The following is a 25,058-nucleotide window of genomic DNA, read 5'->3' as shown; positions in this document are numbered from 1 at the left end:
TCCTTAACAACAAGTGCTAATTGTGTACGCTTTGATTCGAACACACGACCTCAGGGTCGCTTAATCCACCAGGTCACCACTACTCTCTATTCTAAAGCATCACCAATCTTTAGTAGATAATGGTTCGACATTGTTTACCGCCGCGTTTTCTAGTGACTCTTGATAGAGTTTATATTGCCTTCCATTTTTTGACTGGTTTATTTGTAACTATTAAGGTCTTTGAAAGATATTAGTATTTGAGTTAAATCTTTAGAAAACAATCAGGATCTTAAAACTATTCACCAACGTGGTAAATAAAGCATAAACTATACCGTTGTAACGGTTCACGTTTGGACCCTAATTAACTTCGCCACTCGATAATTTTAGAGGCTGTGTGCCTAATTAGACAGCTATACAATAGTTTACTGTCCTCAAGAGATGAAGTTATAACGAACTATATTCAGGAAACTCGTACGGTATTTTGAACGACACTTCAATAAAAATTAAATTAAAAGTATTTAAAAAAGTGAACACCTATTAACAAATAATTTTAATTTACAACAGTGTTTATGCGTTATTCTTTTTGGAATAATTACTACATCGAGCTAATTTAAATTTGGTAAAGAAAATATATTGTCTGAAGCGAATCCTTGGATCGCATTAAAGAAAAATTAAAACATTGTTATTTTCTTCCCTAATAATAAGTTACTAAAAATCTAGTACATAAGATACTATTGCATAAGAAATATTTCAAATTGTGTCAGGGGGCTATCTGATTGTTATCCACCTGTCATCGGGTCTTTACTTGGATGATTTCAAATCTTACGTAAAAATGATATCATCTTAGCGTTAGGAAATGTTATGTTCAGTACGCGACTAGAATAATTGGAAGTAGGTTTTTCTTTTGTTTTTATGTACTTACTCAAAGCTGGTCAAGGAATTCGAGCTGGCATTTCGATTTTTGTTTGTAGAATTGTTTCATTATTGCGGTTCTTAAAACAATGTGCGTACCAGGAGCTTGGGTTTGGGTAAGTCAATGCCAAAAACAGATTTACAGCTACATACTTATTTATTTCGTAAACCTACAGCTAACAAATTATATTATTAAACAATTACACTAAAAAATATAGAGATGGAATACATAATATTCAGATACAAAAAGCTTTAAAATATTAAAAAAGGGTACAAAGAATAAATATTATTTAATACATTTAACTAAGTGCCACCTTATTTGGCTGTGTTGTTTGATGGTGTAAAAGTATGGGTAAGTACATGAAAGTGTGTATTAGGGTTATGCTCATGATGCAGGTGATTGCGCTATGGATATTTTTAATACTCCTTTTAACCATATTCCGCGATAGCATAGTGTTATTACTGAAGTAATATTAGTTAAATAGACTACATCGTTATCAGCGCCAGCAAAGTTCTTGAGGAGACCAACGCAAACCTTCATTAGACATCATACTTCTTCGCATAAATTTACCGCTTAAATTTTTGACGCCGATTTGCACATCGCAATTTAAAAAAATTGTTTCAAAACTTTACAACCCACAAAACACGTGGAAACCCTAGCAGAACTTAACTTTTTACACTAAAATATTTTCTTTAGTTCTAATTCCTCGTCCCTAGCGTGTACCAACGTAGCCACATAACGGTATGTAACAACCGGCATACCGCACAGTACATAATGTGTAACACTTCGCGACCATGCAAGGTCAACACTGCGTTCGCACATTTTGTTCTTGTTAACTTTTAAGGCACTATTTGCACAACCACTATATCGAATCAGATGTCAACTGAAATATTTCCGAAGCAATTCGATCTAGAGTCATTCAAAAAAACAGCGTACAAATTCTTAATAAGGTCGGAAACGCACTTGCGAGTCTTCTGGTACGTTTGCCCTCGGTTCTATAAAAAAAACCTTATTTTAGGTATGCGATAATTATCATTTGTCATTTTATTAAAAATAAAACTAAATATTTGTTTCTGATGTAGTTTTATCACTTTAAATGTCGGGTATATATCTAAGGTCGATCTTCGTTGCATTATTAATATGTAACTAATTGTAGCTATTCCCAAGATAGTATATAATCCTTGTATTCATGATAGTCAGGTTTTCCTTTTATCTCAAGGTAATGTAAGTATCTTAGAATCGGCATGCATAATGCACTCGGTAACAGAATAACAATAAAGACTGGAGATTTATAGCGCGAAGACACGATTCTAATAAAGTCTTTGTTTTCAAACTTGTTTATTCCTTGTGGGTAGATTGTAAATATTACTTCAGTTCGAAAATTCTTAGAGAAGGCAAAAGCCCCGTCACTGGCGACTGTAGAGTGACTTGAGTGACACTTGAATCAAAGCAAAAGGAATTATCATTTCTGTCAGTTATATGTACTTTGAACTCCTTACGGATAATGCCCTCGTAAGGCCTACAACAACAATAAAACATATAACACCTTTACATGAATTCGATTATACATTCAAAACCATCCTCAACAATTTCGCTTCGATTCGATTAATTCGTGTCATTGTAAATTGATTTACTAAAACTTAATTTAAATAAACTTCACAATTTGTCACTCAAATCAGATCGTACCTACAACATGATAATAACAAACATTACTTGGGCTCAATACAGCAACATTGAACTTCTTAATAAAATTTATTCGGCTTAGGTATATAAATGTATTTTTTCCAGATATTTCATACTTATTCGAGCAGAAGTCGGTAGCGGCGTGGGCGTTAATGTGTTTGTTTACACAACTACACGTCCCACTTAGCGATGGTAAACTGAAAACACGTCTCTTTGTTTCTGTTCCTAATAGCTTTAGAAATAAAGCGAAATATGTGGGTAGTAAATTGGGATGTCAATTGTTCGAAATTTCGTTTGCCAAGCTCGTTGTGTAGCGGTTTTATTTTCACCTGTTAAGAGATTCAGACGTAGATACGATTGATCGATATACCTACCGTGATAGTAATGAGGATGTCAAAGAAATGGATTTCGATTGCCAAGTATATTTTATTTTCGATCACCACCAGGAACAACAATAATGAGTCGCCATCGCCCACAGTTTGTTTTTCTTATTCTTCTTTCATAGGAATTTCTTAATCTTCTTTTCATAAATCAATGAATTTTAATAATTTGTATGTTTGAATTGAATTTTTTAAGTAATATAACGTGTAAAACGATACAGAAATCCGAACGTTTACTTTTAAATTAATATAATGTAAGAATATATTTAATTGTTAGTGTTTTCGTTATATACCTAATCTAATTTAATGATTGACATATGTCAAAACGATTTGTTAGTAACGCTAAATAGACACGACACAGGTTGCGTTAACCAGAAATAGCTGGCCATAACTTTGTTCAATTCACAGTGCAACACCCTTGAAAGTTTATTTTGAAAGCTAAATACGGCGCTCGCGCAACCATATGTTACAACGGGTTCCGATCAATGTGTTAGAAGATTCCCTTATAGATGAAAACAATCCCGGTTTTACGATTTTTCAAATGTGTAGGTACCTCCAGCAGTAAAGTTTAATCAGAATAATTATATATTTATCGCTTCACGCAGAAGATGTTTCACCGTTGCGAACCAGAGGCCCATGAATAAATGTTAGAAATTTTAGTGGAATGAATTTTTCAGACATCTTAATATCTATCTTATATCATCTTAATCTGAGCTAAACCCTACGAAACCTATATAACCTTTATTTTTTATTAGTGTGTATCGCCACCAACAAACTGCGACTACAATCACTTATGTTGATGTCTTAGTATGAGTCCATAATCGCGCTTTCACAGATTTTCCGAACCCTAAGTATGTATATAACATCTCGACATCATCCACTTGGGCCTTCGGGCCGTTCAGTCCGAATACTGATTCAGGATGCTTTAGATTGGAGAAACAATAATCTATACATATACAACTTGAAAATAAATGATGTAAGTTAACATTGCTATCTAAAATCTATATTATATTTAATTTTTCAACGTTGATTTATAATACTTATAGTACTAGCTATAATCTCTTCCGCCTGCGATCTCACTTGTAACTTCGAATACAAATTAGCCTGCTTCCCTTGGGCCCCTAACTTTCTTATGTCTGCAATGTAGCTTCATTATGTACTGTGGATTTAATTGTCATCCTCTAACAGTATTATTTAAAACATATTTGAATTATATGCAATTATCTACCATTCTTTACAGACACAAACAATCGTATTATAGAAATTCATCATTTTAAAATGCCAGATGTAAAATCACTTGCACAGATTAAACTACCGATGGCAAATCTAAAATTGCGTAGAGCACAGATAATGAATTTCTTCAAAGACAAGTTCACGCATTGAACTTTGAACTTTGTATTGCGTGATTTAAATCATTTGATATAATTGTTTTAACGAACTCGCATAACGTCTGTAATAAAAATTAAATACTAGTCATTTTAAGTACTCATGCCAACTTGAATGTATAACCCTTATGCCTGCATATTAAGGTTTAAAATTAATATTCTAAGTGAATTCTACAAAGTTATTTTTAAAGCATAAAACACATTATGAAGACAGTTAAGATGATCTCAGAAAGGTGTGTAGATTGCAATGATAAATTTGCTGGATTTAAATTATAAGCTTTCAGGTTTCTGTACAAGGTCTGCGATATTACAATTTTATTTAAATTGTATCTGTCATTGTAATCGACTTTAAAAAAATCATTTTAAGAAATGTATGTATGTACGATTGTCTACCAATTTGTTGTAAGAAATAAACTAAAATCAAAGACAATTAATGTTTTTAATTATTTAATAATGTTGGTTTTAAGTTTTTATTTACTATGAATTTAGTATGATGATTCTACAGTCTAACTTAGGGAATAGTCAGACGTATCATTGAGATATCGGAACATAAATATTGATATGGTTTGATATCATTTACGATAAATTGAAAAAAAAACCTTTTTTATATGTAAATTCCGATTCCACTATGTAACGTACCTCACATAGGTAAATTTAAGCACAGAATAAAAAAAGTAAAGCATTACTATTATCAATCATAACGATAATTGTTATCAATTATATTAAGTAAGCAATTCAAACTACAATTTATCTCGCAAACAAAACTGGTAGTTACCAAAATTACATACAATAAATAACAATTAGACGAGCGATTTGAATGAAACCTTTTAAACCTAATATAATTATAGTAGCCACGATGTAAACGTTACCACACCCATTTCACAATGTTTATAAAGCCATATTACTCTTGTATACATTGTTGCTACCGTTAGATTGTGTATTCGCAAACTGAAATTTACGCAAAGTATATGGAAATGTTTTATGTTTGACTAATGATCAGTGACAGTGCAGCGGTCCGAAAAATAGAGGCATTCGAGATATGGTAGAGACAGAGACGGAGATAGATGCATTTTGAGATGTGGCATACAGAAAGAGATAGAAAAGAATGTTGCGGATACAATGGCCTGCGAAAGAACCAACAAGTCTATACTCAACCGACCAAAGATACCACCCCAAGCCTGTCATCATTTACAAATGGGTGCCTAGCTACTTTAGGCCATATTGCTAGGAGAGAACATAATAAGTCTGGACAAACTGGTAATGGAAGGGAGAAGTGATGGCAGAAGTCAATCGCCTACCTGTTGCTCTGACAGGATTAAGACTATTACACGTCTCCCTAATGCACTGAGACAATCGAAAGATAGAAAAAGTGATAGCAGCCGACATGACGGTTAAAGCTTTTCAAAACGCAACTTACCTAATGAAGACTACGAAGAAGAAGAGTGATCGCGCTTTCTAATCCCGCCTGTGCACCAATTGATTTTTCTTTCTATTTAAGCCTCTAATACATAATGAAGATAAATATAAGGAAACTGACCTGTCGGGATTTAATGCAATTACACGTATTATGGCCCCCGTAGTTTAATCCAATAATTTTTTTTATATATACTTGGCGCTGAATCTCGTCTAAATATCGGGCCGGACGGCCTTTTAATCTGTGGTTAGTCAAAACTATCTTAAGTTCAATAACGAGCCATGGTTATATGCTGCTAAAAAAACATTATTCGTTCTAAAGTGTTTTCAAAGCCGATGGAGTAACTTAAAACAGTAATCGAAAAGTATTCCAATCTAGCGCATTGTATTAGCAATGACAATAGCTGGGCTTGCGACACGTATACTCTATGGTGAATTTGTGGTAAATGGTTTTCAACCTGCATATTACGAAAGAGCGTTCGTATAGTCATTGTTATTGTAAAATTGTAAAGATCTTTTAATGTTTTTGGTAAATTATTATAAACCTTGATTGCCATACAAAAGGTGTTTTTCCTATACAATTCCAGATAATTTATTGGTACAACCAACTTCTTCCTATGTTTACTACTATTCCGTTGTCTATTCTCGTTGACTTAAAAATATTTTTGTTTTTGTGAACCATTATGAACGTAAATACAGAACGTCCCATGACTATGGGACATTAAGAAGTACCTTAAATATCGTAAGATATTTACCTGAAAAATACTTTATTTTCATAAGTAAGTACTGCATTCAATGATTTTATAATAAAATACTTGTCTCGTCTGGAAATTGAACCGTCTTAAATGTGAAAAAAAAACACCTTATTTTTTTGATGCCCATCAAGAGAATGGACCAAAAATTCTTCTTAAGTAACATAGTATTTTTAAAGAAAGGAACGTGAACTTAATTATGTTACGTGAACTTCATTTTAATCAAAATAAAAACATAGATGAAACTGGCAAAGTCAATAAGGTAATTTTTAGGAAATTTGTTAATTATATGCTGAAAATGTGATTCCAAGAGGAATCTAACGCAAATCGCAAATCTTGTAACAAGTCCGCAACCTGTGGATTTTCTTATCATATTTTGAATACTCTATACGATATGGCTTTAGCTTCGCCTTGAAGCCCCATAGTTTTGGGACGCCCTTTATGTTATAATATGAAGCACTTGTGTCTGGTCTGTGAATTTAAATTATTTTTATCTATCTACAAAGTAATGAAACATTAAACCAATACAAATGGATTTAATATACAGAAAATGGATAAAAGTTGCGTCATAAGCAGAGAAATACCATTTCACTCTACTCAAAAGCATTTGCAGTTCTCGAGTGGGCACTACAGATAACTTTTTCAATTTCACTGCATTTCTGTATACGGAATTCTCTTATTTAATCACTAAGATATAAGACGCATAATAGCGTCACATGAACCGGCTTTATCTAACCACTTATGATAAAATATATTGTTTCGAAATTTCATACACTCCATCATGTTGTCAAAAGGGAAATTCTTGGATGAAAAGTGAAAACTAAGATTAATATAGGTTTCGGTTTTTAGAGTGTGACATGTAGTTCCTTGTTTAAGAACTTTGTTAATTCTGATTATAATAAGTAAGAATTTACACGAACCAAGGGTAACTAAAAAACGGAGTCTTAATGGCAACACATAATATTTTTAAAAATGATTAAAAAACATTAGAATTTACATTCATAGTACCAACTTTACTATTAAATGTATGCATTAAAACGAAGTTAAACCAATTATTAACTATATTTTTTTTCGAAATAAACAGTTGTGCTTCTTTGTTTCCTTTTATTTAATTTCTATGATATGGTTTATAAATAATTAATGTAAACCTGAAAGCAACACTACACATGACGTAATGACATCATTATATGTGACGTACATTAAATTTGATCCAACCAAATTGCACTCGTAACAATTGAAAGTGGTTCATACCATTTAAAATTGTAACCCCTTTTTAAGAAACACGCCTAAAGGGCTTTTAATTTATAATTGAGATAATAGTGAAATCTAATTGGCAATTACGAGAAATTCTTAATATAGTCCATTTAATCAATCATGGCAATTAGTCAACATATTATGTTATTATTAAATAATATTTCAATTTAAAAAAAAAACTAAAGAAAATGTATGAGCAGTCATTGATAAGTGGCTTGATGTGCGCCTTACGTTCAAATGACGACTGGCAAATAGACTTTTCTTTCTTATTGCGCTTTACGGTGAAGGAAAACGTCCCGAGGAAACCGGCATGCCTTTTACCCAAAAAGTAGTATCCAGTTTTTTATAATGATAGAAAAGGTACATCTCTTGTTTCATGTCATGTATATAGATAGATATATGTCATATATATATGTGATGTACAATTTAATATATTATAAAACCAGAACATGCAAATCTTAAAAACGGTGAAAGCGTTATGAATAGCTATCTGCTTTTTTAAAGAATTATTCTTTATCGTGTGCAAATGCGTATTTGTAAAATCTTTATAACTTACAAAACCTTCAAGCTTTAGAGGCTAAAAGAATTGCGAACATTCCAAGAATATTGGTCCAGCGTGGGTGGATGACTATATAGGATAACCGATGACTCAAAACAGATACAAAATATTTAATACATATCGAAGGTTTTGTAACAATTCTTGAAACACTTACAAAACGTGTCGCAATGAAGAAGTAAGAAATATTGGCAAATTTTTACTGAGAAATCTTTACTTAGTGTAGTATTAAGCTATTAAGGTGCAGGAATGCTATCCGACCATACTGGTACCTATCAACCTAGATTTAAAGAAATTTCTTGATAGCAAGTTTTATAGAATATAAGCTACATATAGAAACGCGTGCGATACAAAAATTGTATAATATTTATTAATAGTTTGCTTTCACAAAGCGCCTTAAAACCTTATGACTCAATTAGTAGACAATTTGCTTAGACATGTCGTGTCTTACGACGAGTACAAAAAATCACAAATTAACAGATTATCAGACGCATAGACGCATCTACATTTGCGGAATTAAAAAGATTATCTGCAAGAGTTTACAATCCAAGCGTCAAGTACCTTATTTGCCTAGATCTAAAATAAGCTGTCTTGTTAGAAGAGAGTTATTTGCAGTATAAATCTATGCGCTTACATTGTTTCGAAAACGACAAATTGTAATTGGCAACCGTCATATTTCAAAAAGTCCATTAGTTTCAAGTGCATCCTCAATAATTTACTAAAATATGTTCAGAAGAAAGGAAACGCATTATCTCCGAGAATCTCGTAAGCGTTTCTAGCCATTACTGCATGTTCATAAGGGCGATAGTTGGTTGGAGTATTAAGTAATTTTGCCATAATGTGTAAGCAAATAAATTTCACCTACAGGCATTCAGAATCGATACGTAAGGAAGATCTTGTAATAGCGTTGCCAATTGTGGAATTATGATATGGTCAAAGCACACGATATATTTTACATAAAATTATTTATATTCCGCAAATAAGGTTCTGTTTTACTCGTAAAGTGAATGCAATGCGATAAAACGCATTAGGGGTTTCTTTGACAGGTTTAATAATTTTTAATACCGGATTCCTTTTGAACCAGAAAGTAATAGCCGTCTTTGATTGATACATTGAACACAATTTTTTTTTCAATTGGGTGAAATTTATTATTGAAATATTTTTGTTTGGTTATTTACTATATTATATTATACTCCTCTGAAACGAGAAACGCTGAGGCTTCCCGCGAATTGATAGCTTTCAGCTGCAGCAGAAACGTCTGACGATCCAGGTATCGGACCTGGCAAAATAATAAATAAAACATTATTCTATCGTTGCATTATTGTGCATTACTAGGCTGTTCTGATGTACAATAAAGAAAATTACAAAAATGAGTAGTTAAATATACAAACAAAAACCAAATATACAGTTAATGAAAAATCATGATAAATTTGAGTGTGGGGAGTATGGGTGTGTAATATGTATGCACGTGAAACATAGTATGAAAATGGCTCGTCATTGTTAGAGTCTCGGCTTAAATGTAATACTGGACTGCTTAATAAGGTATACCAAATTCTAATTCGAAACCATGAATTGTTTAAGCTTTATAGCAACTAATCTACGTTATGTCCATGTAAGCCGCGCGGCAGATAAACGAGTTAAATATAATATCAGAATCTGGCACATTATACGCGGTAGCTGTGTCGTAACGGCATTTTGTTGACTTGCAAGTGCACAATACAGCGCGGACATGATTATAGACTGGCGCTCAATTATCTACTCATTTGAATGTTATTATTGCAAGATGTGTTACATTGAAGAGATTTCATAAGGTCCGGTACTTTTTGGGGTTATGCTGTGCGGAAATGGTTGGTCTGACAAAAATCTGTTAAAGAAAGGTACAAATACGCCTTCAATATTAATTACCTTTTTGATTTTACGTTATTTAATTATATGTTGTCTGGAAGAGGTTGTTTGATAGATAACGCCAACCAGTGTCGCCAAGTATATAAGTTTCTTGATTGTTTTAAATATAAAAAAACACGATTACTATTTCGATCCAACCGTGCTTTATAAAATCTAGCTATCGCGATGCAAAAGTTACACTACAAAGCCATTTTGTATTTATTTTAAAGAGATAGTAATTCACATCCGTAGAAAAATTTCTTAATTTTATATTAAGGAGAAGCCCTATAAAAAGGTTATCTTGAACCAATATACATCATAAGCTAAAGAATAACAGGTATCGTTTTTCGCAACTCCAATTCGAAAACAATTATTTGAATAAAAAACTTTGATTCGATCTGTTACATTAATGATAGAATAGCCATGGTGAATGTAAATTTTTGTTGCGAACGCTGCGAGGTCGTTGCCCTGGCCGCCATATTTGACCATAGACTAAGCCATAGTGTTGGTTACCAGAGCATGACCATAAAATATAGAAGGCAACATTAAATGTTTGTTATAGACATAAAGCGATTACCGGTTTGAGGTTTTTCTAATTCTAATTGCAGCATTGACCGTTAGTTCTTTCACATGTTCATAATCCTCTTAAATTTGTATTGTTAAAAGGCATGGTATACCTACAGATCAAACAACTTTCATTAAATTCAAACACTTTACGGTCAGATTGTCGGACCCTATATAGTTCTTGGAAATATTCATTAAATTTTTAAAAACTTTTTTAAATAAATGTAGAAATTTCTTTTAATCAAATTATTCGTGTTTAAGCGTTGTGGCGTGCGTCAGCCGTCCCTGAAGTCGTGCGTAATCCCGGCTGTAAGGCAGTGGATTTTCCTTTCCATGTGCGCAATTAACAGTTGCTCGCACGGTCAAAACAATAATAAGTCTTTAAAAAATAGTCTATGTGTCAGGCAAAGGAGAATGCTTTAATTAAAAACTTGTCAATAGCAGTAAAACACCGATTTGACCTTCTTACACAATTTTGCTCTACATTCCGCATTACCGAATTTCCGTCACCTTCGTCCTTGCAAAATTTTATCATCCCATGAAATATTCAAATAGTCAATTTGTATTCAGGTTAAGTCTATGTCAAGTGTTGCAAATGGCAAATTGCCCACAGTGGTATAACCTTTTGTAATCAAGATTTTATTAACTTGGTCAAGTTGCAACTGTTTCAAAAAATGTATTGCCAATTAAAATTAACGAGTCGGTATTTTTATATTATTAACGTGATATCAATCATTAGTCCGTTACCCAGCAGTAACAGTCGGTAATGTAATGTAAAGTCTTGACCGGCAACAGTACTTCAAACCACGTACGTGTCTCCAAGGATGTCTTCTTACGGGCCGACTATTGTAACGTTTTAAAAACGCTGGAGACGTGCTTAGCCAGGCATCGTTTCATTTTGACAACACTAAACAAAAGACAAGCGTATAAAAAGCATCATCGCTTAAGATTATCAATGATTATTGCTTTTTAAACAATATTCAATTTCATATAATTAAAGCGCCTTTCCTCTAGCTCCCATAAAAAAATGTAAATATTTCATTAAAAAATCACATTATTCCGGTAAAGTGTAGTTTATTCTATAGATGTGCGTATATTCTAATATATGAACTTTTCTTCTCTTAGTCTATTGAGTATTAAGAATAATATTATTAGTTTAAAGTTAAATTTAGTTTTTAATAATAATTGTCCATAGACCTAGATTTTAAATATCCTAATTGTTAGGCGGAATCGTGTAATTGTTTTCTCTGATTAAAATATTTCTTAATGTTAATAAAAAAATACTTATTTTAAGACATTTAATTTATCGTGTTATTCGCTTATATAAAATATAACTAAATCGAAGCATTCCATTCTCATCTAGGCTAAATATAAACTCGACCAGCTTTCAAACTTACTTACTTTAGTACTATATTCTCTACCTTAATATATTGGTTACTGTTCAACATAAATATCTGTGGGCATTTCTAATGAGCTCTATATATTCTATGACACAATGACCTGCGCCCACAGTTTATTCGAAAATTAATAATTATTATGAAGGTTTATAAGATATTTTATCTAAATCTTTATTGGTCGTCGCTATTTCCCTTATTATGGAAAGTTTATTCACTTTCCGATATTTTTATTTATAAATACATTCCGAAAATTGTAAGCTATTTTCGATGGCTGCCTATAGATACACCTAGATCATATGTATTATGATTTAATTTCCTTCGCTCAGATCACAACTCACACACACATTTCTTAATAATATTTAAATGGCAATACAATGTCAAAAATAGCTATGATTACTACAGACAAATAACGCGTATAATTGTTTAATTGCAACTATTATCTTATATTTAACAAGGCGTTTTGTAAGTCACGATAGCTATCAGTATTTCGCAGTCAAATTATATTGAAAAGAACGCCCTCTTGTTTCAAAATATGTCAAAGTATTTATATTTTAGAAATTGCTGGTCAATAGTTCTACTCAATAGAAATTGTTTCAGTAAGATGCTTAGCGCATAGTACTTTTAAATTATCTGTTATGACAATGTATTGGCTTAAAAGACATATAACACACACCTACATAAAAATATGAAGCCGAGTGAATCCGAAGAATGATCCTGTCTGACCTCATTTTCATTATTTATCTTATTTAAATAAAATTTCGTAGTTAATGTGGTACACTCGTGAAGTAAAATTTAGAATTTTTCAAAATGAATACGTGAAGTAAATATCGTAGGCAGGCGACGTCCGTGTAACGGACAACCGTAACCCCTAAACCTTGAAGAATGAAAAACTGTTGGCTTTACAATTATATAAAAAGAGACTCGTGTTTAAGATTTCCCGTGCCAACTTTCATTCCATAAAAATCCATCCTCAGAGTTCAAGGAATAAATAAAAAATACTTGAATTGATCCAGCCGTCTTCTAGTTTTGAGCTTAGCAACATATTTTGCGATTCTTTTTTATATACAAATTTAGACAGCGCTTTCTAAAGAAAACATGGTTACATGAGCTTAATCGAGTTAACTGTTAGCTTATCACGCAAAAATCTTAACTAAATTATTGTCTTAAAAATTGTTAGTTCTCCGCCGAGCGCCAGAAACCTCAGGCAATTACAATTTTATGCATTCCTAACTGTATGTAATACCGTTGTTTCAATGTTTTGACAATACCATAAAATATTATTGTGCTCTGCATAGCTTGGGGATCGCTGCAGAACAGTCACATGCGTCAAGCAACACTCAATGAGAGATTCTTGAAGAGCTCGAAACAATTAGAAAGGTTATACTTTTGATTATCTTATTTATATTTAATTTATAATAATAAATTGCTTTAGAATGTGATGAGCAGCATAGTATAATGGTTTCAATTCCTTACAGAAAGCGAAACCTGATGATTTAAAACAGTAAGGGAGAGTTTATTGTTTTTCTCGTCTGTTCTATGCCTGATGTCTTCTTACACTGGGGAGTATTATCTCGAATCTAAAATATTATTAATCGAATCTTTGTGCAAGCATAAATATTACTGAAACAGGCATTTTGTAGGTTATGGTCAATTTAAATTTAAGAACGTTCCCAAATGCATTTAATAGCTTTATATTCGGTTCTGGTTCGTTGTACTCAAGATAAAAAATTGATTTTAGTTTTATAGTGTTCAATGTTTGAGTAATATCATAAAATTTGATTTATAGCCAATCAATTTGGGCATTGTACTTTTAAGCATCAGCGATATATGCTGACAAACAAATTCCTGAGATCTATAGAATCTATAGAAAGGCAATATTTTTTGCTTAAACCGCTTCTAGATTAAATTTTATAAAGATAGTATAGCCGTGCATATGGGATACGTTTTAAAACATACTTTATTGTTCGATGCAGTTAGGAACTTCACTACAAGGATTAACGACGATTATGGATAAAGTTTGCTTTGTAAAAGGATACTAATATAGCACTTAAGTCGAAATTGTAATAAAATCATTTAATTTTAACATTATATTTCTCACGTTTGTTAGGCATGAGGCTGGGGGGGGGGGTATCGACGCACCTAAGAACTAAATTTGTAAATTGTGCTTCGTTTATGTGGATAAGCAGAATCTGACTAAATGGTCAACCCTCTCAGCTGTCGGCTAAGATGAAATTTATATGTCTATTGTACATTTTAACGGAGGTAAGTTAAGTAGACAAGAAGAAATAAAGGTATTTGTTCGCGCATAAGTTACCGGGTCCTGTCTGGGCCCCTTAAAAAACCAAGAGCGACTTGAGGGATGAAGGAACTAGAACAACTTTGTCATAGGAAATTAATCAACATCACAATAAAATAAACATTGTCGTTCGAAACCACGTGTGTGAAAAGTAAAAGTTATTAGCATAGTGTTAAAGCCAAAAGTTATCAAAACCCGTCTTGATGAAAGTCTCGATATCCAGTACTATAACCTGATCAGAGAATAAAATTTCCCTTCAAAAACCATAAAACTTCGATACACATCCATATTGGTCAATCAGCTTTCATTAAATTTTTGTATCGCTTATTGTTATTCTTAATTAACGCATGTTTTTTTTTATAGCACTATCTTATTCGACGAAAGTTACTTTAAATAAATTTTAGTCTCGCAAAACATTCGTAATGTATTTTGTTTTTTTTAAATTTTTATTCTTTTAGTAAGGTAGACTATTTTGCTACAAGAATATGCGAACACAATGGTTAGGACTTTTTTCTAGTAAATCCAGATTGTACCCAAACACTCGAGGCAAATAATTGAAATCACAAAGCTGAGCCCCAAAACACATCCATCAAAAACCGGCCGCATACCTCTGGAGGGGCAAGAGCCGGTATGTGGCCTAGTGTACCCCAAGGTCGTACGTATAACCGCTTCCATACTTTTTGTACCTTTCTTTCACCTCCCCGGCAATTTTCAACTCTACTCACACTCAATACAATTCAAAGTTCATTGCGCCCTATACAATTTTTGCAAGTTTTTGTGATAATGATAGGTTCGGACGCGCATCTGATTTCGGTGTAATGTTCAAGATGGTTCAAATTTTAAAGATAAAAAACCTTTGTCCGAAAAAATTTACTGTAACGGTGTAGTAATTTATAATGAGAGATTAATCAGGCTTGAAAAAAATACCGCGAAATAAAATAATTGAGGCTTTCAGCCCATTTTCCGTTATTTTAAATTTTTAATAACGTATATTTTAAATATATTCAGATAATGATTTTAAGATTGTGATGTTAATGAATTACCACTACAGCTCTGTTAAAAAGTATTTCTTTATATATTATATTCTTTATCACATTAGTCACAATAACAGACTTACCAACGCAAAATCTCTATAAAAAAACGATTTCAAAAATCAAGTATATATAATTTTTTTGAATTTAGTTACTATCAGAATATTAGCGAGAGATTACGTTCAAACAAGTACTACCCCCAAGTAAGGATACTTCATAAACTTTATTCCATTCGTTTCGCAAATTCTTTCCTAACCGTACAAGAATTCGATACTAAAGATCTGCAATGCAATAGATAAGTGATAACCTTAGGACCTGTTAGACTTGTCTTAGGTAATAGGTTTCTGGTTTCGTCATTTTACGAGAACACTTGTTGAATACCTAAAAAGAGGTGGAAGTATTAGAGTTATCTAGAGGACTAATTTAAACTATCAATTCGTAATTATTGCTCTATATCTCTAAACTCCTGCAATTTAAAACGTAAAACCACTTTCACATATTTTGTTTATTCCTCAACTACCTTCAAATTATATAAACACTACTATCTGTATGAATTAATATTTTAATACATTTAATTAGTATTTAGTTAGTTTTATTATTTAAATAATATTTTATATCTTTTTGTACGTCCCATAATTAATAGCAAGTTTGGTTCGTTAAGTTTCTAATTTATGCGCTTTTTTGACCTTAACTTTCGTTGACATTGAATATATTTGTGATGTTACAAGTGCATATTCAGTTGATGCAACCTTGCTTTCGAAATCGATAAAAGTCTAACTGTCAGTAATTCTACGACCGTAGGAGGTAACTTCAGGGCCGACCGAGTTAAGGGTTAAATTATAACTTTATTTTTCTAAAATTAGTTAATCGATTTTTGTCTTTATTTCGTCATGGGAAACCTGAGTTAAATAATATATAAGATAGAATAAAGTATGCATTATTTAAATTTTACTTTCTCTACAGGAAGTTCAGATTTATTGAATCACGTGTAATCATTTTATTTTACACTGTTTTAAGCCCAGGTGTTCTATCCAAATTCCACCGCAAATTACAAGCGTGTATCATTTTACGTTCAATTAACCAGTGAAGGAAACTTAAAACTCAACACAAGGCCTGTTGCCACGACCTACATGTTTTGTTCAATGTGCTGTAATTTAGTAAAACGCGTAAATTGCCACTGAATTCGAATTTCAAATGTTAATTATCTTAATACAATATGGTATATTAAAAAAAACGTGTGACATTAGTTTTTGGAGAAACAAATGAAATCTAAAGCCGGTTTGGAATATATATATATTTAATTAAGTACGATTTATAAAACTTGGCTGTTCAGGGTCGCTTGGAATTGTATGTCCCCTGATTTCCCGTTACGCTGCCGTTCGCTTCTACAGTTACGGTTGTACTATAAGGTTGACCAAATGAAAGAAGAATATATATAGAAATTAAACAAAAAAAATAATATATATATAATAAACAAATTCCAAAGAACCTTTGCAAACAGCTTTAAACTCATTCTTCTTTCGAAAAAAATAATAACTTTTCTGCTATAAATTTTTACGAAAAAGATCATTAGAATAAATAGCAGTAATTGAAAGGAATTCTTTGAATTTTATTACATATAATAGTGAAAGTATTATGAGTAAAACTTTAAAATAAATGTTTACTGTCCCCACTATTAAATTATTATCGTCAGTTCCATCACGGCCAAAGCTATGTCTCCATCCCGTAGTAATATGAATCTTCCATCAATTATCTTTACAATAACAGACCTAATCATTTCCCGGAAACATATCAAGCACAGATGATAAATAAATCACAGTATTCCTGTGAAATGTCAATCAGATGATTGCAAGAAACCATTACTCTGCGTCAAGTATATAGGCTACCATACTTTATCGGGAAGCCGCTTTCTCCCCATTGTCCTTTAAACAATACCAATTTAATTTCAAAGACAGTAGGTTACAATTTGAACTTATCTAAGGATGTTGTCAGGACTACTTTCTAGTTTCAATTGCCCTTAGAAGCCTAGTTCTGAATTGTGTAGGCTTTCCGAGCGTAGACACATTTTATCTTATTATTGATTATAATTTTAAAAAACCTTTTGAACTTATCTTATGCCGAAAATGAAACTGTCTTTCTTGTAGTAGTAGTAGAATTAGCTGTTACTTCAAATACGCATGCCAAATGAAAAAACTGGCAGCCCAATGAATCCTCATGGATATTTTTTTTTTAACTGTGTAAAAAGTTTTTTTACTTCAAGTTTCTGTCTGTTTATTTTTTTTCTAATAGGCAAGTAGATCAGCCTACGGTAACACACACATCGTCGACTTTTTGGGTCTAAGGCATGTCGGTTTTCTCACGATGTTTTTCTTCACCATACGAGCGAGTGTTGCGCACATAGACAGTCCATTGGGATACAACTATTCGAACCCCCGATCTCAGGGATAAGAGTCACACGCAAGCCACTGCTTTTAAGTAGTTATTGACCGAAAAATTTTCTCTATTTTTGCTAGATCTTTAGTAGTGTTTACCACTGTTCCGTTGACAGTAAGTAGGGTGTCAGTACAAGCAACTAAATCCCGATAACATCAGAAACAGCTGGTGTGGTGGATGTTGCGACAGTTACAATTATAGATTGTTACAATGCTCAATAAAATGTGAACTACATTCGACACGACTTCTTGGACTTGTTAGAGTCAGGAAGTGGTATAAATAAACTTGTAGTTTCAAATGAGAAATGTCGATTTGAGAGATACATGCAGGATTTGCATGTTTATAATTTAAATCAAAATCCTAATTAACGCTTTTTACACGTGCAGAATTAATACACTTACATTATAAAAAAACAAATTAAGCAATGTTCGACGTTCAATAAAATCAGTGCTCATTTCCAATTCGCTTGTACTCATCAATTTAATTTTTATGATCCTTCTCAATTTATGCAAGTTATATCAAAGATTATCGTGCCTCTTGAATCTTGACTGAGTGCTATCACTCGATCAAAATTTGACGTCAGCTGCCTGAATCACGCCAGTACAGTCAGTTCGTTTCGCGCAGTTTTACCGCGCGGTCGTGTCGCTTGCTAGCGCGATTATTTGCTTGATATTCGGCACTTAGTAAGCGTCGTCTGTGTATATGAACTGTTTCGGTAATTAGCATTGATACTAAATTATAATTTTCCATTACGTTTGCCAGTGTGAGTTTTTGTTGTATTCAAGTGGTCTTATCAGATAAAGGATCTTGATATGGACTCTAGAAGTATCTTATTAATCATTTTTGTACTGCGGTTTCGTTTTTATCGTCCGTCCATTTCTTAAAAACATTTTCAGCTAATTAGTTGTATTGCTAATTTTGACAAAATTATACATAATCAATTGAATACAATATTAATTAAGAATGTCATGGTTAGCAATCACTGATTATCAATAATGAAAATTTTCATTACGAAATACGCTAGGTATAAAATAAATTGCGAAATTATGCAATTCGTTGTGTAAAAAGTAATTTAAGTGAACAATAGGAAGCTTTGCTTAATGACTACTTATACACATTACCTCATTATTCCATGTAAATGTAAAATGAAGCTTGTAAATATGCAATGAAATTCCGATAGAGAAATAATATATAAAATCTAGTCTCATTGTTGGATTTGTCCTTTTATATTTACAACGACCTCCTTTTTATACCTTGTTTACCTTATATCGTTTTTAAATCAACCCGTTCAGCTCAATCTAATTACATTTTAAAAAGACATCTAATTGTTGACACCCCTTTCGAAACATTTGAAATATTCAATTAAACGATGTTATATAAGTTATTGAATTTATTAACCAGTAATAATTGATGATTCACTTTCAATTCTCGATGTTGTTTAAGATAATTTCACACGTTTTGCGTTAAATTTTTCGATTTAAACTCGATAACATACTTACTACTATACTATACTTACTGAGATCTTTCGTTCCAGATATATCCTTACAATGGACACTGAGGAGGTGTGCAGTGTAGTGTAAGTGATCTAGTGATGTGACTATGCCCTCGGATAGTGGTACAGCGTGGTCGCCGCCTGCCTCCACGGAGCGGCGACTCAGCAACTCTTCCGATGGCAGTGCCGGCAGCGGATACTCCAAAGCTGTAAGTATTTTCAACCTCTAGTGATAGGGTACTGGATACTGAAATACGCATATTTGCATGGTCAGGAATATTCAGACGTAGTAAGACAGCCTGATTCGCGATGAACAGATAAATATACAGAAGAGTAAAGAACGATTTTATAGGGTTTAAACTTTTAATTGTAAACGATGCCTCTATGCTGTTCTATAATCGTTTCTTATCTCTTAAGCTATAAAGTACATTCCATAATTTAACAGAAATAATTTTATTCAACTGAAAATATCAGGTACTTAAGAGTGTTTATAATTATTTATTCTTTATACAGAGCGGTAAAAACCTCGTTATTTCACAAATACTACGATTGAAGTTAATTTGCAAGTGATTCGTAACGGTTAGCGTAAAACGTTATTTTGCTGTAAAAACTGTTTCACTTTCGACGGAAACTGCTTATGTCGAAGTTTTTTACTCAATCTGTTCGTATTTTTTTGCAAAATATACCCAGAAGTTGGTATTTTTAGATCACCAGCACGCTTGTAAAGTTACAAAAACGGGAAAAACGACTATGTTTTTGTGCACGTTGTAGCTACCTAATATTTTTTATTTGGAGTCATTCGCTATTATAAACTATTTACATCTATTAAACACTGCGATAATTAGTTTATTGCCAGATATTACTGATGATAAAAATAATACATCTTGACTATACTCATTTTTATTTAGGTATCGAACAGGTTTTATAAAAATTATAAATAAAATAATGGTACATGTTGGTACTAACAAAGATGTACCATGAACGCCTACGTAAATATAATACTTATAGATATTGTTCCACTGTGTTTGTGAGATGGTGTGTGTCACTATTTACTTAATAAATTTTGTATATCATGTTACATATTTTCTATATTAAAAATGTCCAATTAAGAAAATAAATTATTGTACTAGGCACAAATTCTCGTAATATTTTTTTTTATTTGTCCTCAAACAAATATTTTTATTTGTGCTAGCCGAGAAAAGAGTGTACTACGTATGTCTTGTTCTCCGTCTAAGGAATCGTTTATGTTTTGCTTAAAAAACGGGGAAAGAAAATTTCAAGGACATAATGCATTCTCTCACCAGATAAATAATGAGTAATCGTTATGGTGTTAGTATAATACGCCAGGCAAACGCTTTTCTCGAAACAGTAAGAGGATGCAGTTGATTATTCAATATTTGCATATCCTGTGCTTTCTCACGATTTATATGTTCAATGACTAGCCATAAACTTCGTAACTAAATATTATATCTACTGGTAGTCTGTTCCAGAATTTACAATCTCTGACAGCACACTAACTGTACGGCCTCAAGATGATGAAATTATCACGGTATAATATACAGAAACTGCCATATAACATGAGAAAGAACCAAAGTGATCTTATTCATTACTAGCTAAATAACTACGTAATATATCTAATCAACGAAACCATATTCCATTAATAACTGTTGAAATTGTAAAAAGTATAACTTTTGCACTAAAAATGTTTAAAAAAACGAAATAAAAGTACAAATCCGGGTGGGTCGTAAAGCAATAAAATAAATTAAAAGTTGGAGTTAAGAAAAGGCTTCGAAGGTTGCCGCCCGGTTTTTATGCCTTTCGCTACAAAATTGTCACATGCCAAGGGCATCTGATATGTCAGATAATGTTTCAAACTAGTTATTGAAAATCTTGTATGAGATATTAAAATATAGTGCAAAAATACTATTTTAAGTTAAGAGCGTTTTCAAAGGCAGTTTTTGCCGCGCACCACCGCTATGTGGAACCAGCTGCCCACTGAAGTATTTCCGAACCAATTCGACTTAGGGTCCTTCAAGAAAAGAGCGTAGCAATTCTTGAAAGATCGGCAACGCACTTGCGAGCCTTCTGGCAATATGTCCATGGGCGGCGGTATCACTTAACATCAGGTGAGCGTCCTGCCCGTATGCCTCCTATTACATAAAAAAAAAGTTTACTATGGAATTTGACGTTGTGTTGGGAGTTAAAGAAAATCGTTTTAACTAACAATATGTAGATAGGATGTTACTACAAATTGCACTTTAACTGTACAGATCCCTTACATAATTGTATAAACGAGTATTGAAGTCGGACGAGATCCCCATTATCCTTGATTGTTAATAGTAAGTTAATTCTTTATATCTGTATACTCCTGTCTGACATAGTCTGTGCTTATTAAATAGATGCTTATCTGTGGTCAAAGATTTGGCGGCTTTATTTTCCTAATGACATTTTATGGCAGTTGTGAATTTTAACATTTTTAATTGTATTAATAATAAATAGGGAATCATCTTGTATGGTTTCTTCCGCCCCTTAAGGGTGGTTACCGCAAACACGGACATCCGATACGAAACCTTACAATGTTTTTAACAGATGAAAACTATTATGTGATTTACAATTGATTGATTTACTTGAGGAATATTAGTAGGTTAGTAAATTTTATCGAAATCAAGTCCGCGTATAAAAGTTTAGACGCATTTTAAATAATAATACGTTCGTTCATAGCTACGGTTGTATAAGGTTGCGCATGCACCTGTCTATATGACATTTGCCGGACGACCTTCGAGGCGCCACTGATTTGAGCTCAAATGTTATGGGTCGACTCAAGAATTCAGATATATACGAACTTTTTACATTTTCTACCATTATGGATGTGTTTTGTGTTACGGGTTGGGTTAGTAATATTTTACAACTTTTACTTACATTTTACTAGGTACTGATTCTCTATCTATATGTTCTTAGGAGTGTCAAAAATGTGTAATTTTAGTTAAATAATGATGAAGTATAATAAGATCTAATAATTTGTTATGTTTGTAGTATTTCCTTAATTTTTTAGGGCATGTTACCTAAAATCATTTTACCACGAGACGGTCGTTTTTATATGTTCACAGCAAAATCAAGTGTATTTTTAATGTATAATTTCTTATTAAGGTTGTCAGTAAGTCTTAAATACGCGATTCCTGATTTTAACAAAAAAATTATCAATTCAGCGAGGAAATGCTGCCAACGTTAAAGTTACACTGTCACAGGGACTAAACTTTTTAAATTTGTTTTCAATTTTCAATGTATTAATTTTTAATTATTATTACTGTTATCAAATTATTGGTGTATTGCCAAATTAAATAATTTTACCTTATTTATTTTTTGTTAAATAATGTATAACGTTACTTAATATATATCTTGAAAATCTAACATATTGCGAATTAGGCTTTTTATTCTCGACACAAAAGAGACATACCAATTGACAATTGACAGATAATCTGTGAATTAATAAGTACAAAACCACGAGTTATTTATAAACGTTAAATTTATAACTTTATTTTTCATTTCGTATTTTAGCACTTTGTCAGGGTAATAAATGGCAATGAATACAATTTAAATAAACTATCAGAATGTTGTTAAATGATTAATTGTCAGAGATTGTTGTTGATATTTTGCAAACAATGAAAATATCTTTGAATACTGTCATTGAACTTGATATAAACAACAGAATTATCTATATAGTGTATATTTTAATTTAGTTTTCACGTCAACTGAGCTTTTGTTGTTTCCTACATAACAGTAAAATAATAAAAAGTGAATTTGGTTGAAAAAGTGTACGATCATTTAATTAACAACTTATTAAGAAGAATGTACAAATTAAATTTCTATAATACATGAAATCTTTTAAGTACATTATTGCACTCAGGGTCATCTAGTACCCTTTCGCTGATCTTTTCTTTATCAAAATAACCAGCAATCTATTACCTTCCTGGTATTTGCATAAATACATGCCTTCTATAATTTACGCATACGTAAACACTGTAAACATACTCAACTAAATAACAAACTTATAGTAGAATTTTTTGCGCTAATGACGCAAATAGTTTTGAATATCAAACAATGCCGTTAATAAAATTACAGTCAAAACCGTTTACACATCGTTTAAAACAACATACCGGTTATATTGACCAAAATCAAAGGTCCCGTCGGCTAAAAGTATTAGGTACTTAATAACAATATCATCCTGTTACTATTATTGGTTTTCACGACCAAATATGAGTAGTCCCTTCGTTATAACAGTATTGACTGTACGTTAAAAGCGTATCATGATGACAATTAACATGAAACTCATTTATGTATATTTTTTTATTTATTTACAAAAAAACAAACACGAAATAAGTAAAAAAACTTGAGAAATGAGTTAGGAAAAGAATGCTAAAGAATTGACTAAGAATTTAAAAGTATCCAACTATATAGGCACAAATAGTAGATCTTTTGTCAGTTCACCCCTATGGAATTCGTTGACTAATGTAATACAGCGAATCATATGTACCCTTGTAAGGTCAGTCCTAGCTTTAGGCACGTGAAGTAACGGCGGACGATGTCGCCTTCTGAGGATGGGTACATAATCATCATCATCAGGCACATTGAAGCTTTGCCACTGTAGTACTGACAAATTACTGTCCTTGTCATGTAACACTTTTACATGATGCAACAGAAATATAACTTTAGATATGACCAAACCTGGACTGACTTATTATTAGACGTTAATGATTTTTTAATAGAAATAACACCATTTCAAGCGTGATCTAAGATCGTGTTACCTTCTGTTCGTGTTCTAAGATGGTATAATGTAATGGTTAAGCTCTGCACTGGCATTTCTTACAAAATGTCCAGAATGACTGAGAGAAATTGGGAATAGGGTATAACCCAATTCTTCTCGTCCGTCCCTTAATGTGAATAAATTATATTTTGACTTAGTCTTTATAATACCAAAGTCTTAAAACATTTAGAAAGTTATCATTTTAAGTCACATCATACACAGTTACTAGAAACAATGTGTTGGATCTGATAAGGATGTGGTTCACAAACACCAATCAATCACCGTTGACTGCTAAATGTGACCCCGATCAAGGTCCTCGATCTAACGCGGAAATTATAATGCCTAATATCATATTGTTATTTTCTAAGGGTTTAGACATACTGTTTGTTGGAAATTGGCAATATTTTTATTTAACCCTAAACCGGTGTGTTATTTCAATCACTTAATTCATTACATCATTTCAGATTTTTATAGGATAGACTAAAAAGGTTAACGCCACCTAGTGACGTTTAAAAAGGCAATTGGTAAGAAAGTGCCCACAGATACACCTATGAACAACAAAGTTCAAAAGTACCATATTATCCGTATGCTACGAAACGCCTTGTCGATAAACCTACCTCTCCAAATAGCTGATTCAGGGGGTTCCCAACGTAGTAATTCTGTCGACAACACAAGGCCCAAGTTGTGGTGCTAAGTGTCAAGTGCCTATTCCAAACATGTTCTGTGTTCCCATGAATTTGTTAGACGGTAAAATTCCGAGTCCAGACTTCGCAAAAATGTTTTGAATTTTTAATTTAGAGTTATAACAGAGCTCCAAGTTGAAGACATAGTTGCCCCAAAACGCT

General features: G+C 32.4%; 1 protein-coding gene across 6 annotated transcripts in view; it reads left to right on the top strand.

Annotated features, from left to right (window-relative positions):
* Positions 1–987: 987 nt before the first annotated feature.
* Positions 988–25,058, top strand: part of LOC123715180 (LIM domain only protein 7) — a 68,342-nt gene continuing 44,271 nt past the window's right edge. For 5 of the 6 annotated variants that reach the window (XM_045670124.1, XM_045670100.1, XM_045670116.1 and 2 more), the window contains exons 1-2: positions 18,545–18,635; positions 19,455–19,621. In XM_045670124.1, coding sequence (XP_045526080.1) covers positions 19,520–19,621 — 102 coding nt within the window. In that variant the 5' untranslated portion in view covers positions 18,545–18,635; positions 19,455–19,519. Of the gene's footprint in view, positions 1,008–18,544; positions 18,636–19,454; positions 19,622–25,058 lie in introns of those variants that run through there. The other variant, XM_045670090.1, reaches the window with a different exon arrangement.

This window comes from Pieris brassicae, chromosome 1 (assembly GCF_905147105.1).
Source record: "Pieris brassicae chromosome 1, ilPieBrab1.1, whole genome shotgun sequence".
Taxonomy (NCBI): domain Eukaryota; kingdom Metazoa; phylum Arthropoda; class Insecta; order Lepidoptera; family Pieridae; genus Pieris; species Pieris brassicae.
This window is presented reverse-complemented; position numbering and strand designations above follow the sequence as displayed.